The sequence below is a fragment of the Mirounga leonina genome, unplaced genomic scaffold, assembly GCF_011800145.1.
Source record: "Mirounga leonina isolate KUSES-001 unplaced genomic scaffold, KU_Mleo_1.0 Mir_115, whole genome shotgun sequence".
In the NCBI taxonomy this organism is placed as follows: Eukaryota; Metazoa; Chordata; class Mammalia; order Carnivora; family Phocidae; genus Mirounga; species Mirounga leonina.
This window is the reverse complement of record NW_023270268.1, coordinates 91142690-91162949: the sequence shown is the minus strand read 5'-3', so window position 1 is coordinate 91162949 and position 20260 is coordinate 91142690. Positions and strand designations below refer to the sequence as shown.

Sequence of the window (20260 nt, the reverse complement as noted above, 5' to 3'; positions counted from 1 at the left end):
AAGAGACTTATCTTCCTAGCAGGTCTGTCCACCAGAAGGCCAGTTTGATGGGTCATAGTCTACAACTCTGGTTCTGCAGAAACTTTCATCTCTCCATCTGTGTGTCTGCATAGTTATCCACCTGGTATATATTAAAGAGTTTTGTAGAATACAGACTGACCAGGACAGAAGACCCTCTGTGCTCATTTAGCACCTTTAAGTTATTTTTTATGGTCACTCAACCAGAGTCTTTTACAGGAATACTGTGAGGTAGTAACAAGACAGGCAATACCCCTCTTTTGATAGATGGAGAAGAGCTCAAGGTAGCACAGTCCTCAAGTGAGCACAGCTGAAACATGGGAAAGGCTTGATCAATTCAGGCACCGACCTGTTTCCTGAAGGCCAAAATTGGCCTTCCACCTAGAGGCCTTGGAATGGCTTGTCCTGAACCGACCTCTATATCCAGACCCACTCTGCTGCTTTTCACACCAGTGTGGGTTTCAAGTCATCTTTGAAGTTCACGATAGGCTTTGAGTGGGCCCACAGCTTCTCCCAGGAAGCCAGCCCCCCAGCAGGGTCAGGGTCACTGTCTGATGAGCCACTGTCACTGGAATCAGAGGAGCTCTGGAAGCAGATTTCACAGTAGGGCCGGTGGCAGCGACAGAAGAACTCGTCTGAACTGCTGGACTCAGTGTCAAGGTAGTTGCATGGAGGGGACATGGAGGGACAGCGTGGGAATCCCAGGGGCAGCAGCTGCCGCTGTTCCGGAATGTCTGGTGAGGCTCTGGGTAGGTGTGGGGCAGTGGGCCATGGTGCCTGGTCAGAGCCAGAAGGCTGGTGGGGAAAGGCTACATGGCTCCCTCTGGTACCCTGGGGCTCTGTCTGGCTTTGTTTGCTGCCCTCCACAGTGCCCGGCTTGCCTTGAGGATCGGGCAGTAGTGAAGTCTTCCTAGAAGAGGGATTTGGGACTCTGGAATCAGCAGTTTGGGGATCCGGGCAGTCACTGTCCCTATTGTGCACATTTAGCCGCTCACTGTGTGCCCCAGAAACAGTCCTATTTGCACGATGCCCCACATATGAAGGTATAGAGCCTGGAAAATGTGAGCGAGCCCGCAGTGCTGCCCGCCTTCTCCTCACCATGTATGGGCTGAAGCCCAGCTCACTGGAGAGGGGAATCTTCTGAAAGCTGTGGGCAGCACTGCTCTTCCAGGGCTGCTGGGGATAGGACAGGGAAGCGGGGAGGGGAGTCTCAGGGCCCAGGCCCAGATCTTGTAGGACTTCCTGAAGCTTCTCCCTGATCACTGAATTGACCCTTGACAGCCGCTTTTGGGGCTCCTCTGAGTTCTCCAGCTGCCCCTGTCTCTGGGGAATGGGGCCTTCTCCCCCTGGTATGAGAATCTGGTGGGGGTTCATGGGTACTTGGTCTTGCCTTTCTGCACCTCGGCTTTGCTCAAGCCGTGGCTTCTGGCTGCAGCCCAAATTTAAATGATCTGAAATGTCTTTCAAGTTAGACATTTTCTCCTTCTGCCCTGGGGAGGAGCTGGTGTCCTTCACAGCCTGCTCCAGGCTTTGTACACTTGAGGAGGGCACTGAGGTGCTCTGGGAGTCCTGGGCAACCACACTGGTATCGTTCTGAGAGCCAGAGAGGCATTCTGAAGGCCCCTGAGCTACCAGGCTGTGGGCAGAGGCTGCAACCAGGGTGTTCTTGCTGTGGGAAGAGGCCGGAGGGACAGCCCACTCTGGGGGGTCGAAGGTGCACTCAGCTGACATCAGCCTCACTAGCTTCTCTTTGGCGTTGTTTACTTGTTCCTGCAGCCTTTCAATCATAGCATTTTTCTGTAAAATAAAAGTGAAACCATCAATAAAGGATGCCTCTGAGGATTTTTACATTGTTTCCCATGGTGGAGAAAGCATGGCATCAGAACCTTGCTCTAAATCCCAGTTCCTCTGCATGTCAGCTAGTGATCTCAGGCTCTGGGGATGTGAGTGAAGCGCTTAGCACAATAACTGACACATGGTGCTCAGTAAAGGTTAGCCATGATTTATTGTGGGGTGATCTTAATCCCCGCCTTACATCCGCCGAGTGTGTGGCTTTGTCAGTGATAAGGGAGGTCAGAGGAGGCAGAGTATTAGCTGTTTGCTGGCTGCAGCCACCCCTCTCCCCTTTGCTCAGAACTTAGAGGGTCAGGCCGCCCTGCGGGACACCACTCTGACAATGTCTGAGATGGCCCAACTCGGGGTTTGTCACACTTCCGCAAAATACAGATAAATTTCAGGCATATCTCAAGGGGATGAATGAATGAGGAAATACATATTTTGCCTCTTGCTAAACAGACTAGAACATTTGGGAAGAACAGAGAGGAGTGGAGATTCCTGCACCAAAGACACAAGACCCAAGCTGGGGGTTGGGACGGGTGCAACAGGGATTCTCAGGTTGGTGTTATCACCTCCCTTGGCGGGACCTCGAGGGCGGATGCCAAAGCTACCATGTGGGGCCATTAGCTGTTGGTAGCTCTTAAAGAAGGGCAGGCACCAGAATCACTGGAGAAACTTTTCTTTTCTTTTTATTAGAATAGTTGGGACTAAATCTCTGATTGCTTGATCTAGTAGATCTAGCATGGAACCCAGGAGATGACTGAGACCGGGGAGCAGCCTACCTCCTGCATGGCTGTGAGCTGACAAACAGGTTGTACTCAGGAGGGCTGGCAAGTGAGGGTGCAGGGGTGTGCCCATATTAACTGTAAGATTGGGGGGGCATGAAGCAGGAGGAAGGGTGGTTGTGGGAGTGCCCTGAAATCCTCTGCTGGTATAGCCGGTGATTGTCTAGCTCAGAACTTATGTCCACCCTCTGAGGTTTTTGAATTTCAAAAGTAGTGGAACCCAAAGGAGAAGTGATGGTCTTGGGGCAGATGAAACAGGGTCCAGGGTTTGGGAGTAATAACACAAACATTGCATTCTAGGAAGTGCTTGTCCAAATACCAAAACGCAACCTCTTTGTCGTCATCCTCTCTAGAAGCTGAGGATGAGCATCTGGACATCCATTTATTGTGCCCGAGAAATAAAAGCATGTTTCCCTCCTTTGGCTACCTGAAACAAGTCGCCTGTGGACTGAACCTGTGGTTTTTTTCTCAAGTTGATATGGGAGTGTTGCCCAGAAGTGACCCCTTAAGGGAGCAGTAACTTAAGTAAACTAGTCCAGTAATAGTCCTCTGGCAGTGACTTCAAGCGGATCTCCTGTTCCCTCTTTAGAAGCAGGAGGGTGATTTTCCAAATGTTGGTACTCCAGGTTCATCCCGGCTGAGTCTTCCTCTTTTATCATCAGGAGAGAGCCCAGGACCAGTGAGTAACTGGTGAATAAGCGGAAGGGGCTTGCAAGTTGAGCTCCTGTCTCCCCATCCTCCCTTTGCTCACCTGCAGAATGGTGAGGCCGGGGAGCTGCCGGGGAAGCGTAGATGACTCAAGGACTCACCAGGAGCAGAGTGGATGAGTAACACGATGACATTCATTCGGGCTCTTCATGATCTCTGGGTGGTGCCAGATATCTTTCTGAGGATCTCATGGGCATGACTGAGTTGGCTGCACAGGAGGGACCCTAACCCTCTTCCTCCTCACCAGCCCCTCCTCCTGAAGCCCTTCAGGAGTCTCCACTGCCCCACAGAGTTAGGAGGGAGCCACCAGCTGGTGACAAGTACTCCAGCAAGTAAACTCCAAGTGCTGACTTTTTGTGCTCCCAATTCCTTCGAGTGTAGAAAAATAGGGTAAACACTGAGTTGGAAAGAATACTTTTCTCCCAGCAAACCAAACATCTGAAGCTGACTGGTGACGGATTTAGAAACGTCAGCCTAAACAGTAAATTTCCCTTGTTCCAGAAAAGGAAGTGGGACTCTGTCTTCACCGTGGCTGCATACTAATTAAAGGCGTGGTGTGAGGCGTTGCCATTGTGAGACCGAAATCTGACCTACCGCGGCAGCTACATTTAAATGAGCTTATTAATTATTACTTTTGGCACATCTGGGGAAGAAAAACATCCATCGGTGTGTTTTATAAGGTGCAGGCTATAAGGAGAAATGGAGTCACCCTCTTGTAGGTGAATTTCCTCTGCTGCAGAGTGTACAAGGGAGGTTCTTCAACCTCCGGGAAGGTTCTGTCTGCTGGCCTTCCCACAGCCCGGCAAGTCAGTGATGCATGCTGCCTGAACAGCCTCTGGAGGACCTCTGGCCATAGGGTCAAGGAGGGCAAGAATGGGGAGATGGACTGTCCACCTCATGGGAAAGCAAGAAGAGGACAGAGGAGACAGAGGGGGCTGCAGAGGGGGCTGCATAGAGGGCACCTGCAACCGGGGAGCTGGAGTCAGGGTCTGTGCGCATAGGGAAGCAGGGGGGATACTTGGGTTTATCTACCAGGCAGTGCTGGCACTGGAGACTCGGATACTGGAAGCTCTCTAGGCCTGTGGAGGGGCCCTAGGACAGGCTGCTTGTTCTCAGGCCTGTTCCGGGCAAGATGTTCCAGGTGTAGGGCCGCGGGAGGAGAAGGCCAGGATTTTACTGCCTCTGCATCTGCTCCCTATTAGGGCCCTTCCTCCGCAGACTCAAAGCATCTTTTTGGATAGAGCAGATTCAGTTACTGCGTGGGAAACAGGGTAGCATGGCAGAAATACAAAAAGCACGTCACAAATTACATGAGGCTAAAGAGTCAGGCTACTTGGCTGTTCCAACGTTAGCTGATTGTGAATAAAAACCATCCTGGCTGTTCTCGCCAAGTTTCCAGCCTTCTGTTTAGCTGGAAAAAAAAATGCTTCTTTGAAGACTTCACAGAGATTAAAGGCAATGCTACTTACACGCTTGCCAGGTAGGAAGGACTCTGGCTTTGAAATAAGGTCCTGAATGCTTCATGAATAGTAAAGAAATGGAGAAGTATTCCTCTGGTGGATTCAAGAGCTCCAGACCGAGGGCATGGTGAGGGAGTAGAGGAACACAGGCAGGGGGTGCCTGGGGAGGTTAATGCCTTCCCTGGTTGTGTTCCTTAGGTCCCCATCGCACCCTTGTCTCACACAGGGACAACTGATACCCAGGTGTCAGGCCAGTTACAAATAAGTGTAGTTTCCCACATAGCACTGACTCAGGTGTGTTCTGTGCTGAAAAAGTATGAAATATAAGTTAGTGTGTGTGAAAAACTGATTCCTTTGAGTCCTGTGCCTCCTTTCTGAGGCAGTGCAGCCTCAAGCCTTTCCAGGTGCCTTCTTCAAGCCCATATCACACCGCCCAGTTCTGGGAGAGGTGCCAACTCTGGCTCAAGAACAGAGGAAAAAGGGGCTTGGGGTTGGCCCAGTCTTCCCCTGATGCTACTATGATATTCAGAGGCCCTATTAAGCCCTCCACCCCATTTTGGACACTTTCTGGGTTGGTAGGATGACTGAAATCTCTAGTTCAAACCTGAAAAGGACAATAATGGGCCCCAGAAGATCTTGGAAATGAGGGCACTACTCTAAGTAAAGAGAATGTGCACCATACAGAAGAAGCTAGGATCCACTACTGCTCAAGGCCTTTACAACACTGTTCCCCCTGCTTGGAATGATTTTCCCTGCACCTGGTCAATTTGTACTTAACCTCCAGCTCTTGGCTCAGAGAGTCTTTTCTGACCATTCTAACTTGGGTTCCCTTGCCCTCACTACCCATTATTCTGTCTTACCACTCTGATTTCTTCCTTCATAATTCTTTTTTTTTAAAGATTTTATTTATTTATTTTTGTGAGAGTGAGAGCACACGAGTGGGGGGTGGGCAGAGGGACAGGGAGAAGCGGAATCGCCACTGAGCAGGGAGTCCAACACAGGGGCTCACTCCCAGGACCCTGGGATCATGACCTGAGCCAAAGGCAGATGCTTAACTGACCCAGGCGCCCCTTCCTTCATAATTCTTATCACAGTTTATAATTATACGTTTACTTGATCAACATCTATTTCCTCCAATAGACTGTGAGCTCCATGAGGGTAAGGACTGTATTTGTTTTGTTCATCAGTACTCTGCACAATGCCCGGTACACATCTGGCCAGTGGACGAATGCAGTGGGTGAGATCAGCGATGGGAGGGTCCCTGGGGAAATGCTGAGCTTTCTGCCTGGGGCTGAGGGAAGTGGGGGAATGGAAGAATAAGAAAAAATGTTAGCCATGAGACATCTGGGGTCCACCACACATGACTGGAGTTTTGCTGACAGAGAATCCACCAGGCAGGGGTATAGCTTACTTCTGTGAGGAGTCTGTCCATGGAGTTTCTCTCTCCTCCGGCGTGGCAGTTCTGCTCCTCACCATACTGGGTCTGGAAGCTTTTGCTGGGAGTGCTGAAATATTTGGCCATGCGTCTGATTGTTTGGTTTTCCTCTTCAAATGCCTTCCACTGCTTCAGCTGTTAGATAAAAGAACAAATGTTATTTATTTAATTACACTCCCAGAAACACATTCTCTCCCTCTTTTTCAAAAACATCAAGGCATGAGAGTGTCACAGATACACACATATGTATAAGCTAGTCTCTCCTCAAAATGTACTTTGGAAAGTTCGCAAACAGCAATGACAGAGGGTATAGAGAAGGTTAAGGTCATTTTTAGTTTAAAAAATGCCAAAGGAAGAAGATGACAGGTCAATAAGATAGAATCACCTTAGCTTGACCCATCTACCTACCTATGGCTAGATGCCATCAGGGTGAACCAGAGTTGAAGTAGCTTCTAGAGCCTATTCTCAAGCCAGAGGTTAGGAGCTTTCACAGGGTGAGGCAATCGAAACATTGTATGTTTCAAATGAAACTGCTTTTAGTTGTGAGTAGCTGTTCTTAATTATTCTCATTTGTGGAGTAATTGTGTGCTTACTGCTACAGAAAGCCCAGTCCCCGCCGGAGGACTTCTCGCCCAAATCAATAATCAGGCCTCAGACAGATAGAAAACCACAAATGTCAATAAAAGTCAATAGAAATGACAGAACATTAGGTCTGAGAGCTGACTGTCCTTTTTACGTGACAAATGAGGAAAGACTCAGAAGGAGTATGACCTTTCCAGGCCCCACAGCTAGTTAGCAGCACGGCCCTAGCTGTCACCAGGCCCTGGGCCACACCACATCTCGTCAGCACGGTGGCTGAAGACAGAGACTGAGAACTGGGGGGGGTCCTATGGAGGCTTTTCCAGGAGAAATTGGTTTTGAGAAACAATCTGTGGAAGCTCGGGCTGGTTTAATTTCTTCAGAATGGAAGTGAATACAGAACATTCACAAACAGGGGCATGTTCCTGGGCCTTTGGGATATTGTCTCCATGCGGTGAATACCAGTAATGCGAAGGCTAGGGGTGGCGGGAGGGGGGAGAAGCAGCAGTTCTGGATGCTTCTCTTTCTCCCTTAAGGAATTCTCATCATTAAGGGTCCTAGTGATGTACGCTGGCTCTAGATAGGATGCTGAGTGGTCTGTGGGGAGCCTCACAGGGATCCTGGAATTTATTTGCTTACTCATCAAATATTTATTAAGCTCTGACTATGGAGTGTAACCCAAATTTGGTAAAGCAGATAGGATTCTAAATTCCCCCCATCAACCGCAAAAAAATTCTCACCCAAGTCCTCCTGGGTCCTCTGTTGACTCAGCATGAGTCCTTTATGGTATCAGGAGTCTGGGTGATCTGTGCTGGGTCAGGCTAGGACCCTCCCCTCCTGGAGGCCTTTCTCGAAGTCCCCCTCCCCAGGGGCCATCAGCTCAGCTGGGGACTCAGGAGTTAGGAGCCTGGCACCTTGGGGTCACTCTGTGGTCTTCAGTGGGTGGAGCAGACCTCCAGGGTTCTCCTAGCACTCACCCTAGCAGTGTTGTAGTATCTCTGTTCCCTCCCAGGGCCCCCTCGTTTCCTTAGCAGCATAGCTTTACCTTTCTCTCCCCCAGCACCCCCAGTCTGAGCCCTCTCTGCAGGGCTGCTGGAAGAACTACTCAAAATTGGTGTAAGGGCACCTCTGGGGCTTCTGGGCTGTCTCACCCCAAGCTGGAGGGCACAGCCAGGGTGCCCCTTGACTAAATCCTCCTCCTCCCCTTTGTGGGGATGCTGGTCCCGAAGACTTGACCCTTCTGGCTTTCTGAACCATGGCTATAAATGACCCCCAGGTCACAATTTCAGGACCTCTCCATGGCACTTCCTCCAGAAGGCAAGTATTTTCTTGTTTTCTCAGCCTCTGGGCCATATGGGTGTGGTGGGATGAATAATGTTTCCCCAAAGATGTTCTTCCCCTCCTAATCTCAGGAACTTGTGAATCTGTTACCGCACACAGTGAAAGGGAGTTTGTAAATGTGACTGAGTTAAGGATTTTGAGAAGGGGAGACGGTTCTCGATTATCTGGGCAAGGCCAATGTCATCGCAAGAATCCTTATAAGAGGAAGGCAGGAGAGTCAGAAGAAGAGATGTTGGAAGCAGACGGAAGCAGAGGTCAGAAAGAGAGAGAGAGATGAAGATACCACACTGCTGGCTCTGAAGATGGAGGAAGAAGCCATGAGTCAAGTAATGAAAGCAGCCTCTCGAAGCTGGAAGGGGCCTGGAAACACATTCTCCCCTAGACCTTCCAGAAGGAACACACACCTACTGACATCTTGATTTTAGTCAAATAAGGCCCATTTTGGAAGTCTGAGCTCCAGGGCTATAAAATAATAAATGTGTATTGTTTTAAGCTACTCGATTTTTGGTAATTTGTTACAGTAGCAATAGGACACTAACACAGTGGGGCCGACTCTCCATCTCTACCAGGTAAACCAGGGCCTTCGGAAGCTCAGCCCATGTGCCTCTCTCACCTCCTGCCACTCTCCCCTTGATTCAGTTTGTACTTCAAAAAGTGCAAAGTGCACAAGCATACCCTGTTCTGTGTCCTATATATCTGCCTCTGGTCATGGTGTTCCCCCATCAAAAATGCCACCCACTGTCCTTCCCCAATCTGCTCAGTGAACTGTTATTCCTCCCTCAAGACTGGGCCCAAACACCCCTTTTCTGAGAAGGTGTCACGGAGTTCCCAGACAGCCTGAGGCACCCCTTCCTCAGCATTGGTAACATGCCTTCCTCAGACACTTAACGCATGTATTATAATTCCTTTCACTATAAATCTGCTCCCTACTAGACTTGGAGGTGGGGCCATGTGTTGAACTACATGTTTCCTGCAGTTAGTAAGTGATGGGCAGATACGTGAACAAATGAAGGAAGCTTTCCTCTAGAAAGCTAGGGGGCACTGGGATGTATACAGAGGACTATAAGACAGAGTAGAAATTCCTAAACACCTTCATGGAGGAGCAGATGAAACATTTGGGGGATGAAGAGGAAAAAAAAAACCACATCCTATCTCAGAACCCACCTGCCTCTCAGAGTGAGAGGGATGGAGGGGGGATGTATATAGGGTTGGGTCACGTTCAGGTCACAGGCGAGGCTGGCTCATTGCTGGGGATGATCTCAGTGTTTGGCATAAACACTTAGGCATTTCCTGAGGGCCTGTGTAGAGTGCTACTTGGCCCACTAGCCTCTTCAGCAATGTCATCCATTTCACTCAGCTTTCTAGCGCCACCTGGCTGCCCTGGACGTATCAGTGCCTCGGCTTTCATAAGCCCCTCCCATCAGTCCAGTCTGAAGGCTTAGCCACAAGAAGGCAGTCCACCTCCTGCTGCCTCCCCTCCCCATATAGCTCTCCTCACACACCTTTCCAAATTTGTTCAGCTGTCCTATTTTCCTGGAAGACACAGTGCAGGTATCACAAGGAGAATCTTTCTTCTACCAAAGGCCACCGAGCCAGAGAAGAAAATCAATTCAGAGGCATACAAAAAACTGACAAGCCTCAGTTACTTTTATATTTTGAAATAGCATTTACCCCCCTAAACCTTAAACTACAATAAACTATAACATATCTTTTTTGGTTTTAGATCATGGTCAGTTCAAGAGGAGAAAAAGCATGAGACAGAAAATAGAAGAGGAAAGACTGTAAGAGAATGAAAGCTCAAGACAGCTAGGAGGGAAAAGGAGGGGGGGGTGAGTCAGAGAGAAGGAAAGAGAAAGACCCACACTGTCTGTCCACCCAGTTCCTAGTTCCTATACCCCCTAATACTTCCATTTTCACTCCCACTTCAACAAACCAAGTGCTTGTTGCTTAGGTCAAAGCTAGAAGTGAGATTCCAAGCTGAACTTTGTCCTGCATGTTTATGTCTGTGTGTAGATGGGAGTGGACCTAAATATTACCACTGAGGATTCAAACACCAGGGACAGTGGAAGTCTTGTGTCTGAGGCTCAGGATGAGAAAGGGACAGAGGTGGGTGTGAAGAGGAAGTTACAAGTACGGCCACACCACGGAGGTTGCAGATTCACTCCATTTTTAGATAGAGGTCTTGTTTAGGTCAGGAAGGCTTTCCTCTAATAATAGTTCCTACATGATTATTTCTGCCCCAAATTATCTTGTTGTCTTTCAGAGATTCTTACTAGTTCGAAGTTGTATCCTAGATCTGTTCTCCATATTTTCTTAACTAGTCTCTCATTTTTTATCTGTCTCCTTGTTTTCTGTTTCCTTAAATTAATTCACTAATTCAGTATTTTGCCATGTCCAATTGTCTATTCAATGCTTTTATTGGAATTTTAAGTTTAACACAATATTTTTCATCCTTATTCAGTATTTCATGATCTAAGATTATGTCCTTTTCACGATGGTTCACTTGAGTTGAAGAGAGGCAATGTCCTTTGAATCCCATTGACAAGACAAATCAAATCTCTTCTAAAAACTATTTTACTTCAGGGGAAGGCAGCTTCTCCAAATCTTCAGAAGTTTGTGGTCCTGTTCTTGTGAACGGCAGAATCTCTTCATAGGTCCTTTCCTCCTGAATTTATAGTCTTACATGAGAAGAGCTATAGTTTCCTAGTACAGTAAACATATTTGCTTTGCTTTTCACTCGTGGTCACAAGATGGCTGCCATAGCTCCAGGCATCACAAACATTCAAGGTAGGAAGAAGGTAGAATAGGTGATGCCAGCCATGCCTCTAGATGTTTTGTTTTGTTTTGTTTTTTAGGAAAGCAAAAGTTTTCTCATAAGTCTTCCAGGAACCCTTTAGTATTCAAAACAGTATCACATGGGCACCACTAGCTATAATGGAGGTTGGTGAAGCAAGTGTTGAGCTCTTTCAGCCTATGTAGTGGAGATGAGCAAGGAAGAAAGGGGTTAGCAATGGATGGATGGGTTACCAATCAACAACATTGGCTACAGAGCCTAAGGGGTGGGCCACGCAAAAGACCGCTGCCTACTCCCCTTTTCCCATCTCTCAGAGAGGAACAGCCCTTTTTGCTACACCCCGGACAAATAAGTCTCAGCTCTCATGGCTTCCTTCCATCTAGTTCTTATAACATAGAGATTTCAGCAAAAATTCCTCTAGTTTCTATCAGAGATGCAATACCCGTCCTTGGTTTTTAGTGCTGTTGCTACAGGTTTTTCCATATTTGTTTATTCTGTAGACTATTCTAATGAGAATTTATGAAATGGAAGACGAGTAAAGGCCTTTGCCTGTGTCACACCATCATGCCCCAAAGGGCAGTTGTAACCCTCCCCTGCCAACACTTTATCAGTTAGCTCCCTCATGAAGTCATTCATAGTCAACTTCAAGCAGCAAAGGGAATCAAGATGGAGTCTAGAGGGAGTAGTGGGATGGGGGGGCTCAGGGGAAGAGAAAGAGATCTAGAGGGGAAATAGGACAGGTGCCTAATGCCAAGTTCATTAACTCAGATATATGTGGCTCAGTGGTACCCTAGGGCATAACATGAATAATTTAGCATCACTTTCAGAGCCCATGTATTCCTTCTCCTTTCCCTCTGACTCCCTTTCTTTCTCTTCACTGTCTGGATATTTCTGTTTCTATCTTTCTCCCTCGTTTGATTTTTTTTTTTCTTAATCCCCATAGTGTGAAACACATTTTTATTCAGTTTTTATTTCTCTTTATTGTAAAAAGAAATGTTCTATATTTTCTTCTAATAAAAAGAAAGAAAAAAAAGGCATTTTAAATTGCATAAATTTCCAAATGAGTTTTTCTCTGTGAATCTGCAATCTCCAATAGGAAAGAAAGAAAAGCTCCTCATTCCCAGGCTAGTGAAAGAATTGACATTATCAAGAAGGGGGTACTGGGGATGAGTGAAATCGACGGGAGGGCAGGTGGACAAGCTGGTCTGTGAGGCAGCCTGCCAGGGCTGGAAACATGCTGCCGTGCCCACTCAGCCACTCTGGTCTGCCCTCCTTGCTGACGGGGAACAGAGTTGTCCTCTTCAGGAGAAGCGAGGAGGGAAGAACAGAGAGAGCCTGCTCGCAAGGAACTTGCCTTCCTTCTGACTCTCCAATAAATGGTATCTAAAAGTCTTAGTAGAAAACAAAGCGAGCAGTTTATCACACCCAGGGAAGCCTCTGGAATGACCAAGAGGACTAGCCTGCGAAATTCTCCCTAGAGCATACCTGCGGAACGAAGATGAAGCAGTTGATCGTGGTTGTGCAAACAAAGATACCTCCAGATGTGAGTCCAAAGACCAGGTTGGGCCAGGAGTGCAAGTATCTGGTGACCACGAAGAGAAGCCCAGCAGCCACTACTACGAGGTTGACCCCAACCATGATGGTTAAAGACTGATTCACGGGAGGAGAGCTGACGTGGTCAGTCAGGCCAGCCAGGTAGGCACCGTAGAGCAGGAGCAGGCCCTGGAGATGGAGAAGAGAACCGGGCGCTGAGAGGAGTGTAACTACGGGCTCAGTGTCAAAGAGCAGGACGGTTGGGACCAATTTCCTCACCTTTAAAATAGGGATAATCGGACCTACCTTAAAGGGTTGTTATGAAGATGTACTAAGATAGCACATGGGAAGACCCTAAGGGCAGCCCCTTACACCTAATAGGTGCTAAAGAAATGTGATTTTCCTCTCCTTCCCTGGGAATTCGTTTATTGGAGGTCAACAAGTCAGCCATCAGACAGGGCTGTGCTGGGACAGGGCACAGGACAGGATGGTGTAGGTGGGTAGGAGCTCTACAGGACGGGCTGCTGGGCACTCGGAGGGCAGTGGGCACACCGTGCTGTCGGTGGTAAGGACTACCACACCTGCTGTGTTGTTTTGCACTACATGGAGCTGAGGGGCACGTATAAGCGGAAACAGCCCTGTGGTCTGCTTGTCAAGCCGTGTGCCTCGGCAGGGGCAGCGCCCTGAGGAATGGGCTCCCCCCCCCCCAATTTTCCCAAAGGCACCATCTGCTTGCCAAGCTCTGCACCTGCAAGACTGCATCTGTCTAGAAGGGATGCCTTTTCTAATTCACACAAAGGATCTCTATAGGCTAGCAGCGGCTCTGTGCCAGTGGGTGTTTATGGGAGATGGAAAAAGAGAACAAAGGCAGGCTGGGACCTAAGCGAGGCTGTGGAGCAGGCACATGCAAAAAAGACTTCATCTATACCCTTCATCCTCTGTGTGATGTTCCCTGCCCCCACCACCAGGAAGCCAGTGCCCTATTCTTTCCTCTTTCCCATGAAAATAAAACTGCTCTCAGATTTCTCACTTGTACTACAGAGAAAATTACTCACGGCACTTTAAAGTGCTGCCTCTCCTAGAGGGAGCTGCATTGAAACAGAAATCAAAGCTGTAATCAATAATACATAATATATAGATTCAACATACGTTCATCTGACTATGTACAAAGTATGATGTTAAGTGCAGGGTAGGCAAAGGTGTTACAAAGAAGAATAAGTCGTGGTCCTAGCTTTCGAGAAGCTCAGTCTGGTAGGGAGATTTAAGGGAAGCACACAGATGTCCATGTTTTGTCACACAGAATGTGAAGATGCCATGAGGATTGAGGTGGGGGTGGGAAGTATAGATATTCAGAGGGAGAACTAATAATGAAAGCAAGGCCAGGCATCAGCAGGGTATCTGCCAGTGACCCTGAAATCATATGATCTGACCAACTCCATCTGCAAGGACAGCTCTAAAGATAATTTTTTGGAGGCCTGGCTGTGCTGACAGTGAAGGAGTCAGCATGGCAGGAATGTCTTCTGGTCGCCCCTAATGCCCAGTGTCCCAGGAGGGGCTTGAGGGCCAAAGGTGGCCACCCTGAGATCTGCAATGACTAGAAGACACAAAGTCAGGCCAATGGAGCTTGAGTTTTGGGTAACTGACACCATCAGGTGGCATCTGGCAAACTGGATCCTTAGTGATTTAATCAAGAGTAAATGAAATTAATTCTATGATTTTGAGATGTTCATATCTCATTCTTTTAAAATGTCTTAACTCCATCAAAACTCTTGCCAAAAGGGAACTAGGTATGAATAAAGTCTGTCCACATCCATGACTTGTGTTTGAGAAAATCATATCTAATACTTGTATGTCATAGGCATTCACTGCTGAGAAGTGTGGGGTGAGGGCAGTTGCCAGGCTCGGGTGGGGGTCCTGGAACTTAATGTGAAGATTTAAGTCATCCTCAGGAACTGCTCACTGACCAGGGAGCCCATAAGGGGCTGGCTCAGTCAGTTTTCTGATGCTTAGCACTCTTTTCCCGTTTTCTTCCTTTGTCCTTCAGAAAGATTTTACAGTGAAATAAAATAGAAATGGGATTATATAAAAGGCAATGGAGAAAATAAATCAACTTGAGGCACAAAGTGAGCTGCTATGGGGAAAGTGCCAAGTTTCTGTCCTAGGGAGGACGTGTTTTTCTATAGGGCTCAAGAAATCGAACTGTCCAGGGGGCAGTGGAAGATTAATAATAATAATAACATCTAACATTTATTGAGCTCTTCCTATGGACCAGGAGCGGTTGAGAAAACTCTGATCATGCACTAACTCTTTTGAAATTCAGAACAGTTCTTAGAGGATGTGGTCATCACCCCCATTTTACGTATGAGGGAACCCAGGCTCAGAGAGGTTAAATGAGGTTCAGGGTCAGCTACGAAGGCAGAATCAGAACTCAAACCCTGTTCTGTCATATTCTGAAGTTCATTTTCTTAACTGTTAGCAAGAAGCTAGAGATCAAGAGCTGTTTACTGCCCAGTGTTCTCTCTTAAAAACATTTCTATCAAAGTAATATATGCACATAGTAAAAAAGCAATATTTCCCTATCCCAGCCCTACTTCTCAGAAGCATCCCCTTGAACAATTTCCTGGTGGTGAAGTGAGTAAAATTTACCTTTAAAGACCACATATTTCTACAAAAATTCCTTCTCTTCTGCCAGCTATCAGTCAACCAGGCCTCCCTGTCCTGAGGATCAACAGGTAGTCTCTTACCACCCAGGGCTTGCCTGAGTGAAATAAGTCTGCCCTATACCCCTTACAGCCAGATTTTCTGTTTTTCCATGCTGAAAACCAGCTAATAGGATAGTTGGTTCTAAGAACCTCCTTTAGTGCCCTGTATAGGTATCCTGTACTTGCTGGAAATAATATCCCACTTTTGCCATCTAACAGAGACAAATGAGGCTAATTGTGGGAGATCCAGGGCAGTATGGGGACCCTTTGAGGCAGCTGGAACCACTCAAAAGACACCATGGATGTTGCCATCTGTCTGAGGGCCAGCCCTACTTCTGATCAGAATAAGAAAGGTTGATGGAAGGCAGCAGGATACCTTGACCCAAATCTTGAAGAAAAACACAAGGAAGTTAATCAGGGCACTCAAGAGAACAAATAAAGCTGGATAAAATGTCTCCGCATAATCTCCCTTGCAGGGATTTGGGGAGAAAACTGGTATTGCCAAATCAATTTAAAAAATTAAGAAATGGGAGAAACAGTGGGTGAATTTCACATGATTTAGGGGAAAATTGAATGAGGGGGTCCAAAGAGTTGGAAAAGTGACCCCCAAGACAAATAAAGAGTAGAGAAATAATAAGGGTCGTAACTTTGAGATTTATGCATCAACAGAGGTTTCCTCTGATTTCAAGATTCTTTGCAGAAATCACCTCATTAATTCCTCTAATTCCCTTTTCATGGTTATTTCATTGGTGACAGATAGATTATATCCCAAGGATATGTGGTTACCAACCTTGCATACCAAAACAAGAGCAATCCAGACATCAGAGTACCGGGAAGCACAGAAGTATGAGCTGGTCAGAGAGCAGGACACGTCTCTCCCTGTCACCTAGGAGGGACAAAGAGGATGGAAGGAACCCACAATTACCAGGAACGCCCAGGAGATCTTTGGGCACATCTGGAGCATGAACTCTTCTACAGCATGTAATTTCCTCCTTAATATGTAAAAACTATAACATTTAGATGACTCCATTATAATCTAAATGAAAGTGACTATGAGTTAAAGGAAAAGATGATAAAGTCCGGCTGACATGTGGGTGCTTGGTGGTGGCGGGGCTTACTCCTCAGTTATGTGCTTTGCTACCACAGTGACTCAAATTAGTGTATCAGCAAAATTATGAATTATTTCACATCTTGTCTCTGCTTTTTGTTAACAGTTGAAATTGTAAATACTAAATCTGCAAAGTCAAGATTCCACTGTATTCTTCAGCCCCTTGCGAGGCTGGAGACTTAATAATACTTCCTGTTAATCGAACTCTATGTAGTAGGCACAGTTGAGCCCTTTCCCTGCATTTCCCTTCATCTTCGCCACAGCCCTAGGAAATAGGAAACACTGTCATCGCCACTTTACCTATGAGGAAATAGAGACTGCGAGAGGTTTAAATGACTCTCCCAAGGTCACATGGCTGGTAAGTGGGATTTGAAGGAGGCTGACTGCCTCCCAAGACCACCTCAAAATACCCTTTTTACTTCTCAGTAACTAGGGGAAGTCAACTTCCTGTGGCTGAAAGTTCTCATTACTGATCATGAAATAATCATGAAAGCAGAGATAACCGCCGGGCAGTTCTCATGTGCTGATATCTCAGTGGATGCTGCTGGAAGACACGTGGAGCAGGAGCAGGGGCAGTGGCCATGGTAGCACCCCCTGCAGACAAGGGGCAAGGCATTCACTGCAGCCACAGCTCCCAACTCTCCCTCCTTTTTGGGTCATTTATCTTCTTGTTGGGAGGATGACTGCAGAGTGAGTACTGCTCGGAGAATGACCCTAGTGTACCCACAGAAGCCAGTCCTCCCAGTTCGGGAAATAGGTTGTCCAGGGATTGGGCCCCTCACCGTCATACTGACACCGAGAATCTGGAGGCACTGGATGGGATCAGTCAGCACCCACGTCACAAGCAGGATCACATCAGCTATCACCAGGGCTGCCACCAACCCCAGTAGCTGCAGGTCTTTGATTATCTGCAAAAGAGTCAAGGTCATAACATTCCTTGGCTTGCTGGCTAAATGACACAGGGGCTGGAGTACATTGTGTGCTCTGAGCTAAATGTTCCAGGGTCAGCCCTCCCAGGGGGCTTCACATCCAGCCATCAAAGATGAGACACACACTATAGATGTACAATGGTGTCTATGTCCATGTCATCACCATCACCATTAAATGTTTTCATTTGTTTATCTGCTCCATATCCTGCCTTTTCTCACAAAGGATTAAGGAATTTTATAAAATGAATACACTAATATTTCTAGATGTGTGCATATGAGCATATAGAGAGATATGAAAGTTTTCACATAAAATGGTTAACAACCATTAACTTGGAGGGTGGGATTGAAAGATGAGGGTGGTGGAAGAGAGATTACTGGCATTTTCTTTATACATATATGAATAGTTCGACTTAATACAAAGAGGATGTATTACTTTTGTAACCACAGAAAGGATCAAAAATGGAAAAATATCAAGGAAAAGAGAAAAGCAGGAGAATTAGGATGAATGGTCAGATGAGGAGAGTACATAGCCCTCATGAATTGGGGGAGAAATGTGCATCTGAGTTTTTGACAACCAATGAAAAGAAGAGAGCACAACTAGTTACATGATTCATGGTGTCTGTAACATAAAAACACATCAGTCATCAGTTGCTTCATCAAACTGCTTACAGTCAGTGATAATAAGAAAATCTTCAAATCAACCAGCAAAAAAGCACACTATGTGTAGAGGAACAAAGACAAGGATGACATCAGATTTCTTATCAGATAAGGCCAAGAGAGAAGACAGTAGAGTGAAAACTTCAAGGTACTGAAAGAATAAAAGAAAGCCTCAACGTGTAATTCTATATCCAGCAAAAGTAGCTTTCAGAAACAAAGCGGAAATAAAGACTTTTTCAGGTAAACAAAAGCTGAAAGAATTCAGCACTAGCACACCTGCATGAGAATAATATCCTCAAAACAAAAGGAAAATGATATCAGATGAAAATATGGACCTATACAAGGAAATATTAACTTCATTGAAAAATATACATTGATTTTAATTATTTAAATATCTTTAAAAGATAACCATTCAAACAGAAATGAGCAACAATTGTGTGGGGCTTATAACATATGTAGAAGTGAAAACAACACAAAGATCGGGAGGGGGGAAATGGAAGCACACTGTTGTGAGATATTTATATGTATGTGAATGCCAACTGTAGCATTGTACACAAACACTTCCAGAAACTGAAGAGGAGGGAGTGCTTCCTAATTCATTCTATAAGGCTGGTATTATGCTATACCAAAACCAGGAAAAGATTTTATAAGGAAAGAAAGCTAAAGAACAACATCCCTTAAGAACATGAATACACACATTATAAGCAAAATCTTATGAAAAGGAGTTCAACAATAAAAGAAGAGGTTAATACATCATGACCAAGTGGAGTTTGGAAAATAGGATTGGTTTGAGATCCTAAAATCATTTAATGTAATATGAACAAATGAAAAAAAGAAAAAAAAACCATATGATCAATAGACACAGAAAAAGCATTTGACAGAACCCAACATCAATTCTTTAATAAAACCCTCAGCAAAATGTGAATAAAAGGGAACTTCCCCAACTAGCTAAAGGATATCTATAATACAACTATAGCTAACATACTTAGTTTTGAAATACTGAATGTTCTCCCCATAAAGTCAAGAAAAATTCAAGGATGTCTGTGCTCGGCATTTGTATTGAACATTGTACTAGTGTTTCTAGACAGTGCCATCATACAGAAAATTGGAAAGAAGCTCTTTATTCACAGATAATATGATCATCTATGTAGAAAATCTGATGGATCTACAAAACGATCTGATGGATCTACAAAAAATATGATGGATCTACAATAAGTAGTTCAGCAAGTAGTTTAGCAAAGTTACAACATACAAGATCAGCATATGAAAATCAATTGTATTTCTACATATTAGCAACAAAAAAATCAGAAAGTGAAATAAAAAACAATAACATATAATAGCATAAAAATTTAATATTTAGGAAATGAATCTGATAGAAGATGTGAAAGCCCTCCACTGAAAACTATAAAAAATTGCTGATAAATATTAGAAAAGACCTAAGTAAATGAAGAAATATATTGTATTCATGGGTTAAAAGACACAACGTTGTTAAGAAGTCCACAATTTGATCTACAGAGTCAACACATTCTCATCAAAATCCCAGAAGAAATTTGCAGAAATTGGCAAACTGACTCAAAAATTCATATGGAAATTCAAAGGACTTAGATTAGCCAAAACAATATTGAAAGAGGACAAAGTTGGAGAACTAATACTCCCTGACTCAAGGTTTTATATAAAGCAACAATAATCAAGATAATATGGTAATCAAGATAAACAAATACATCAGTGAGACAGAATTGGGTCCAAAAATAGATCCACATATGTATGGACAACTGATTTTCAACAAAGGTGAAAGTAATTCAGTGAAGAGGACAGACTTTTCAATAAATGGAGCTGAAGCAATTTCATATCAGTATGTAAAAAAATTAACTTTGATCCATACATCACATTATATTCTAAAATTAACTCAAAATGGATCATAGGCCTAAATGTAAAAAACTAAAACTCTAAAACTCCTGGAAGTAAGCACAGGAGAAAACTTTTGAGGCCTTGGATTAGGTGAAAGTTTCTTAGATCTGACACCAAACATGATCCATAAAAGAACAAATTGGTAAGCTGGACATCATCAAGATTAAAAATGTCTTCTCTTTGAAAGATACACTTAAGTGAATGAAAAGAAAGGTCAAAAATTGGAAGAAAATCTTTAAAAATCATTTATATCTGCTGATGGGCTTGTATCCAGAATATAAAAAGAACTCTCAAACTCAATAGTAAGAAAACAAACAAATAAATTTTTAAAAATGGGTAAAAGATTTGAGTAGATACATCATCAAAGAAGATATATGGTTAGCAAATAAGCATGTGAAAAGATGCTCAACATTGCATTAAGGAAATGCAAATTAAAACACAATGAGATACTACTATACACAACTATT

General features: G+C 45.2%; 1 protein-coding gene and 1 long non-coding RNA gene across 2 annotated transcripts in view; one reads left to right on the top strand and one right to left on the bottom strand.

Annotated features, from left to right (window-relative positions):
• Positions 1-437: 437 nt before the first annotated feature.
• GPR156 (G protein-coupled receptor 156) overlaps positions 438-20260 on the bottom strand; it is an 83627-nt gene continuing 63804 nt past the window's right edge. Inside the window, exons 7-11 of the mRNA XM_035000082.1 lie at positions 17082-17207; positions 15982-16077; positions 12442-12678; positions 6219-6377; positions 438-1815 (exon numbers count right to left, since the gene is read on the bottom strand). Coding sequence (XP_034855973.1) covers positions 463-1815; positions 6219-6377; positions 12442-12678; positions 15982-16077; positions 17082-17207 — 1971 coding nt within the window. The 3' untranslated portion in view covers positions 438-462. The remainder of the gene's footprint in view (positions 1816-6218; positions 6378-12441; positions 12679-15981; positions 16078-17081; positions 17208-20260) is intronic.
• LOC118007060 lies at positions 2150-4730 on the top strand. The gene is made up of 2 exons (XR_004678258.1): positions 2150-2412; positions 2590-4730. It is a non-coding gene; the product is annotated as an uncharacterized LOC118007060 (long non-coding RNA).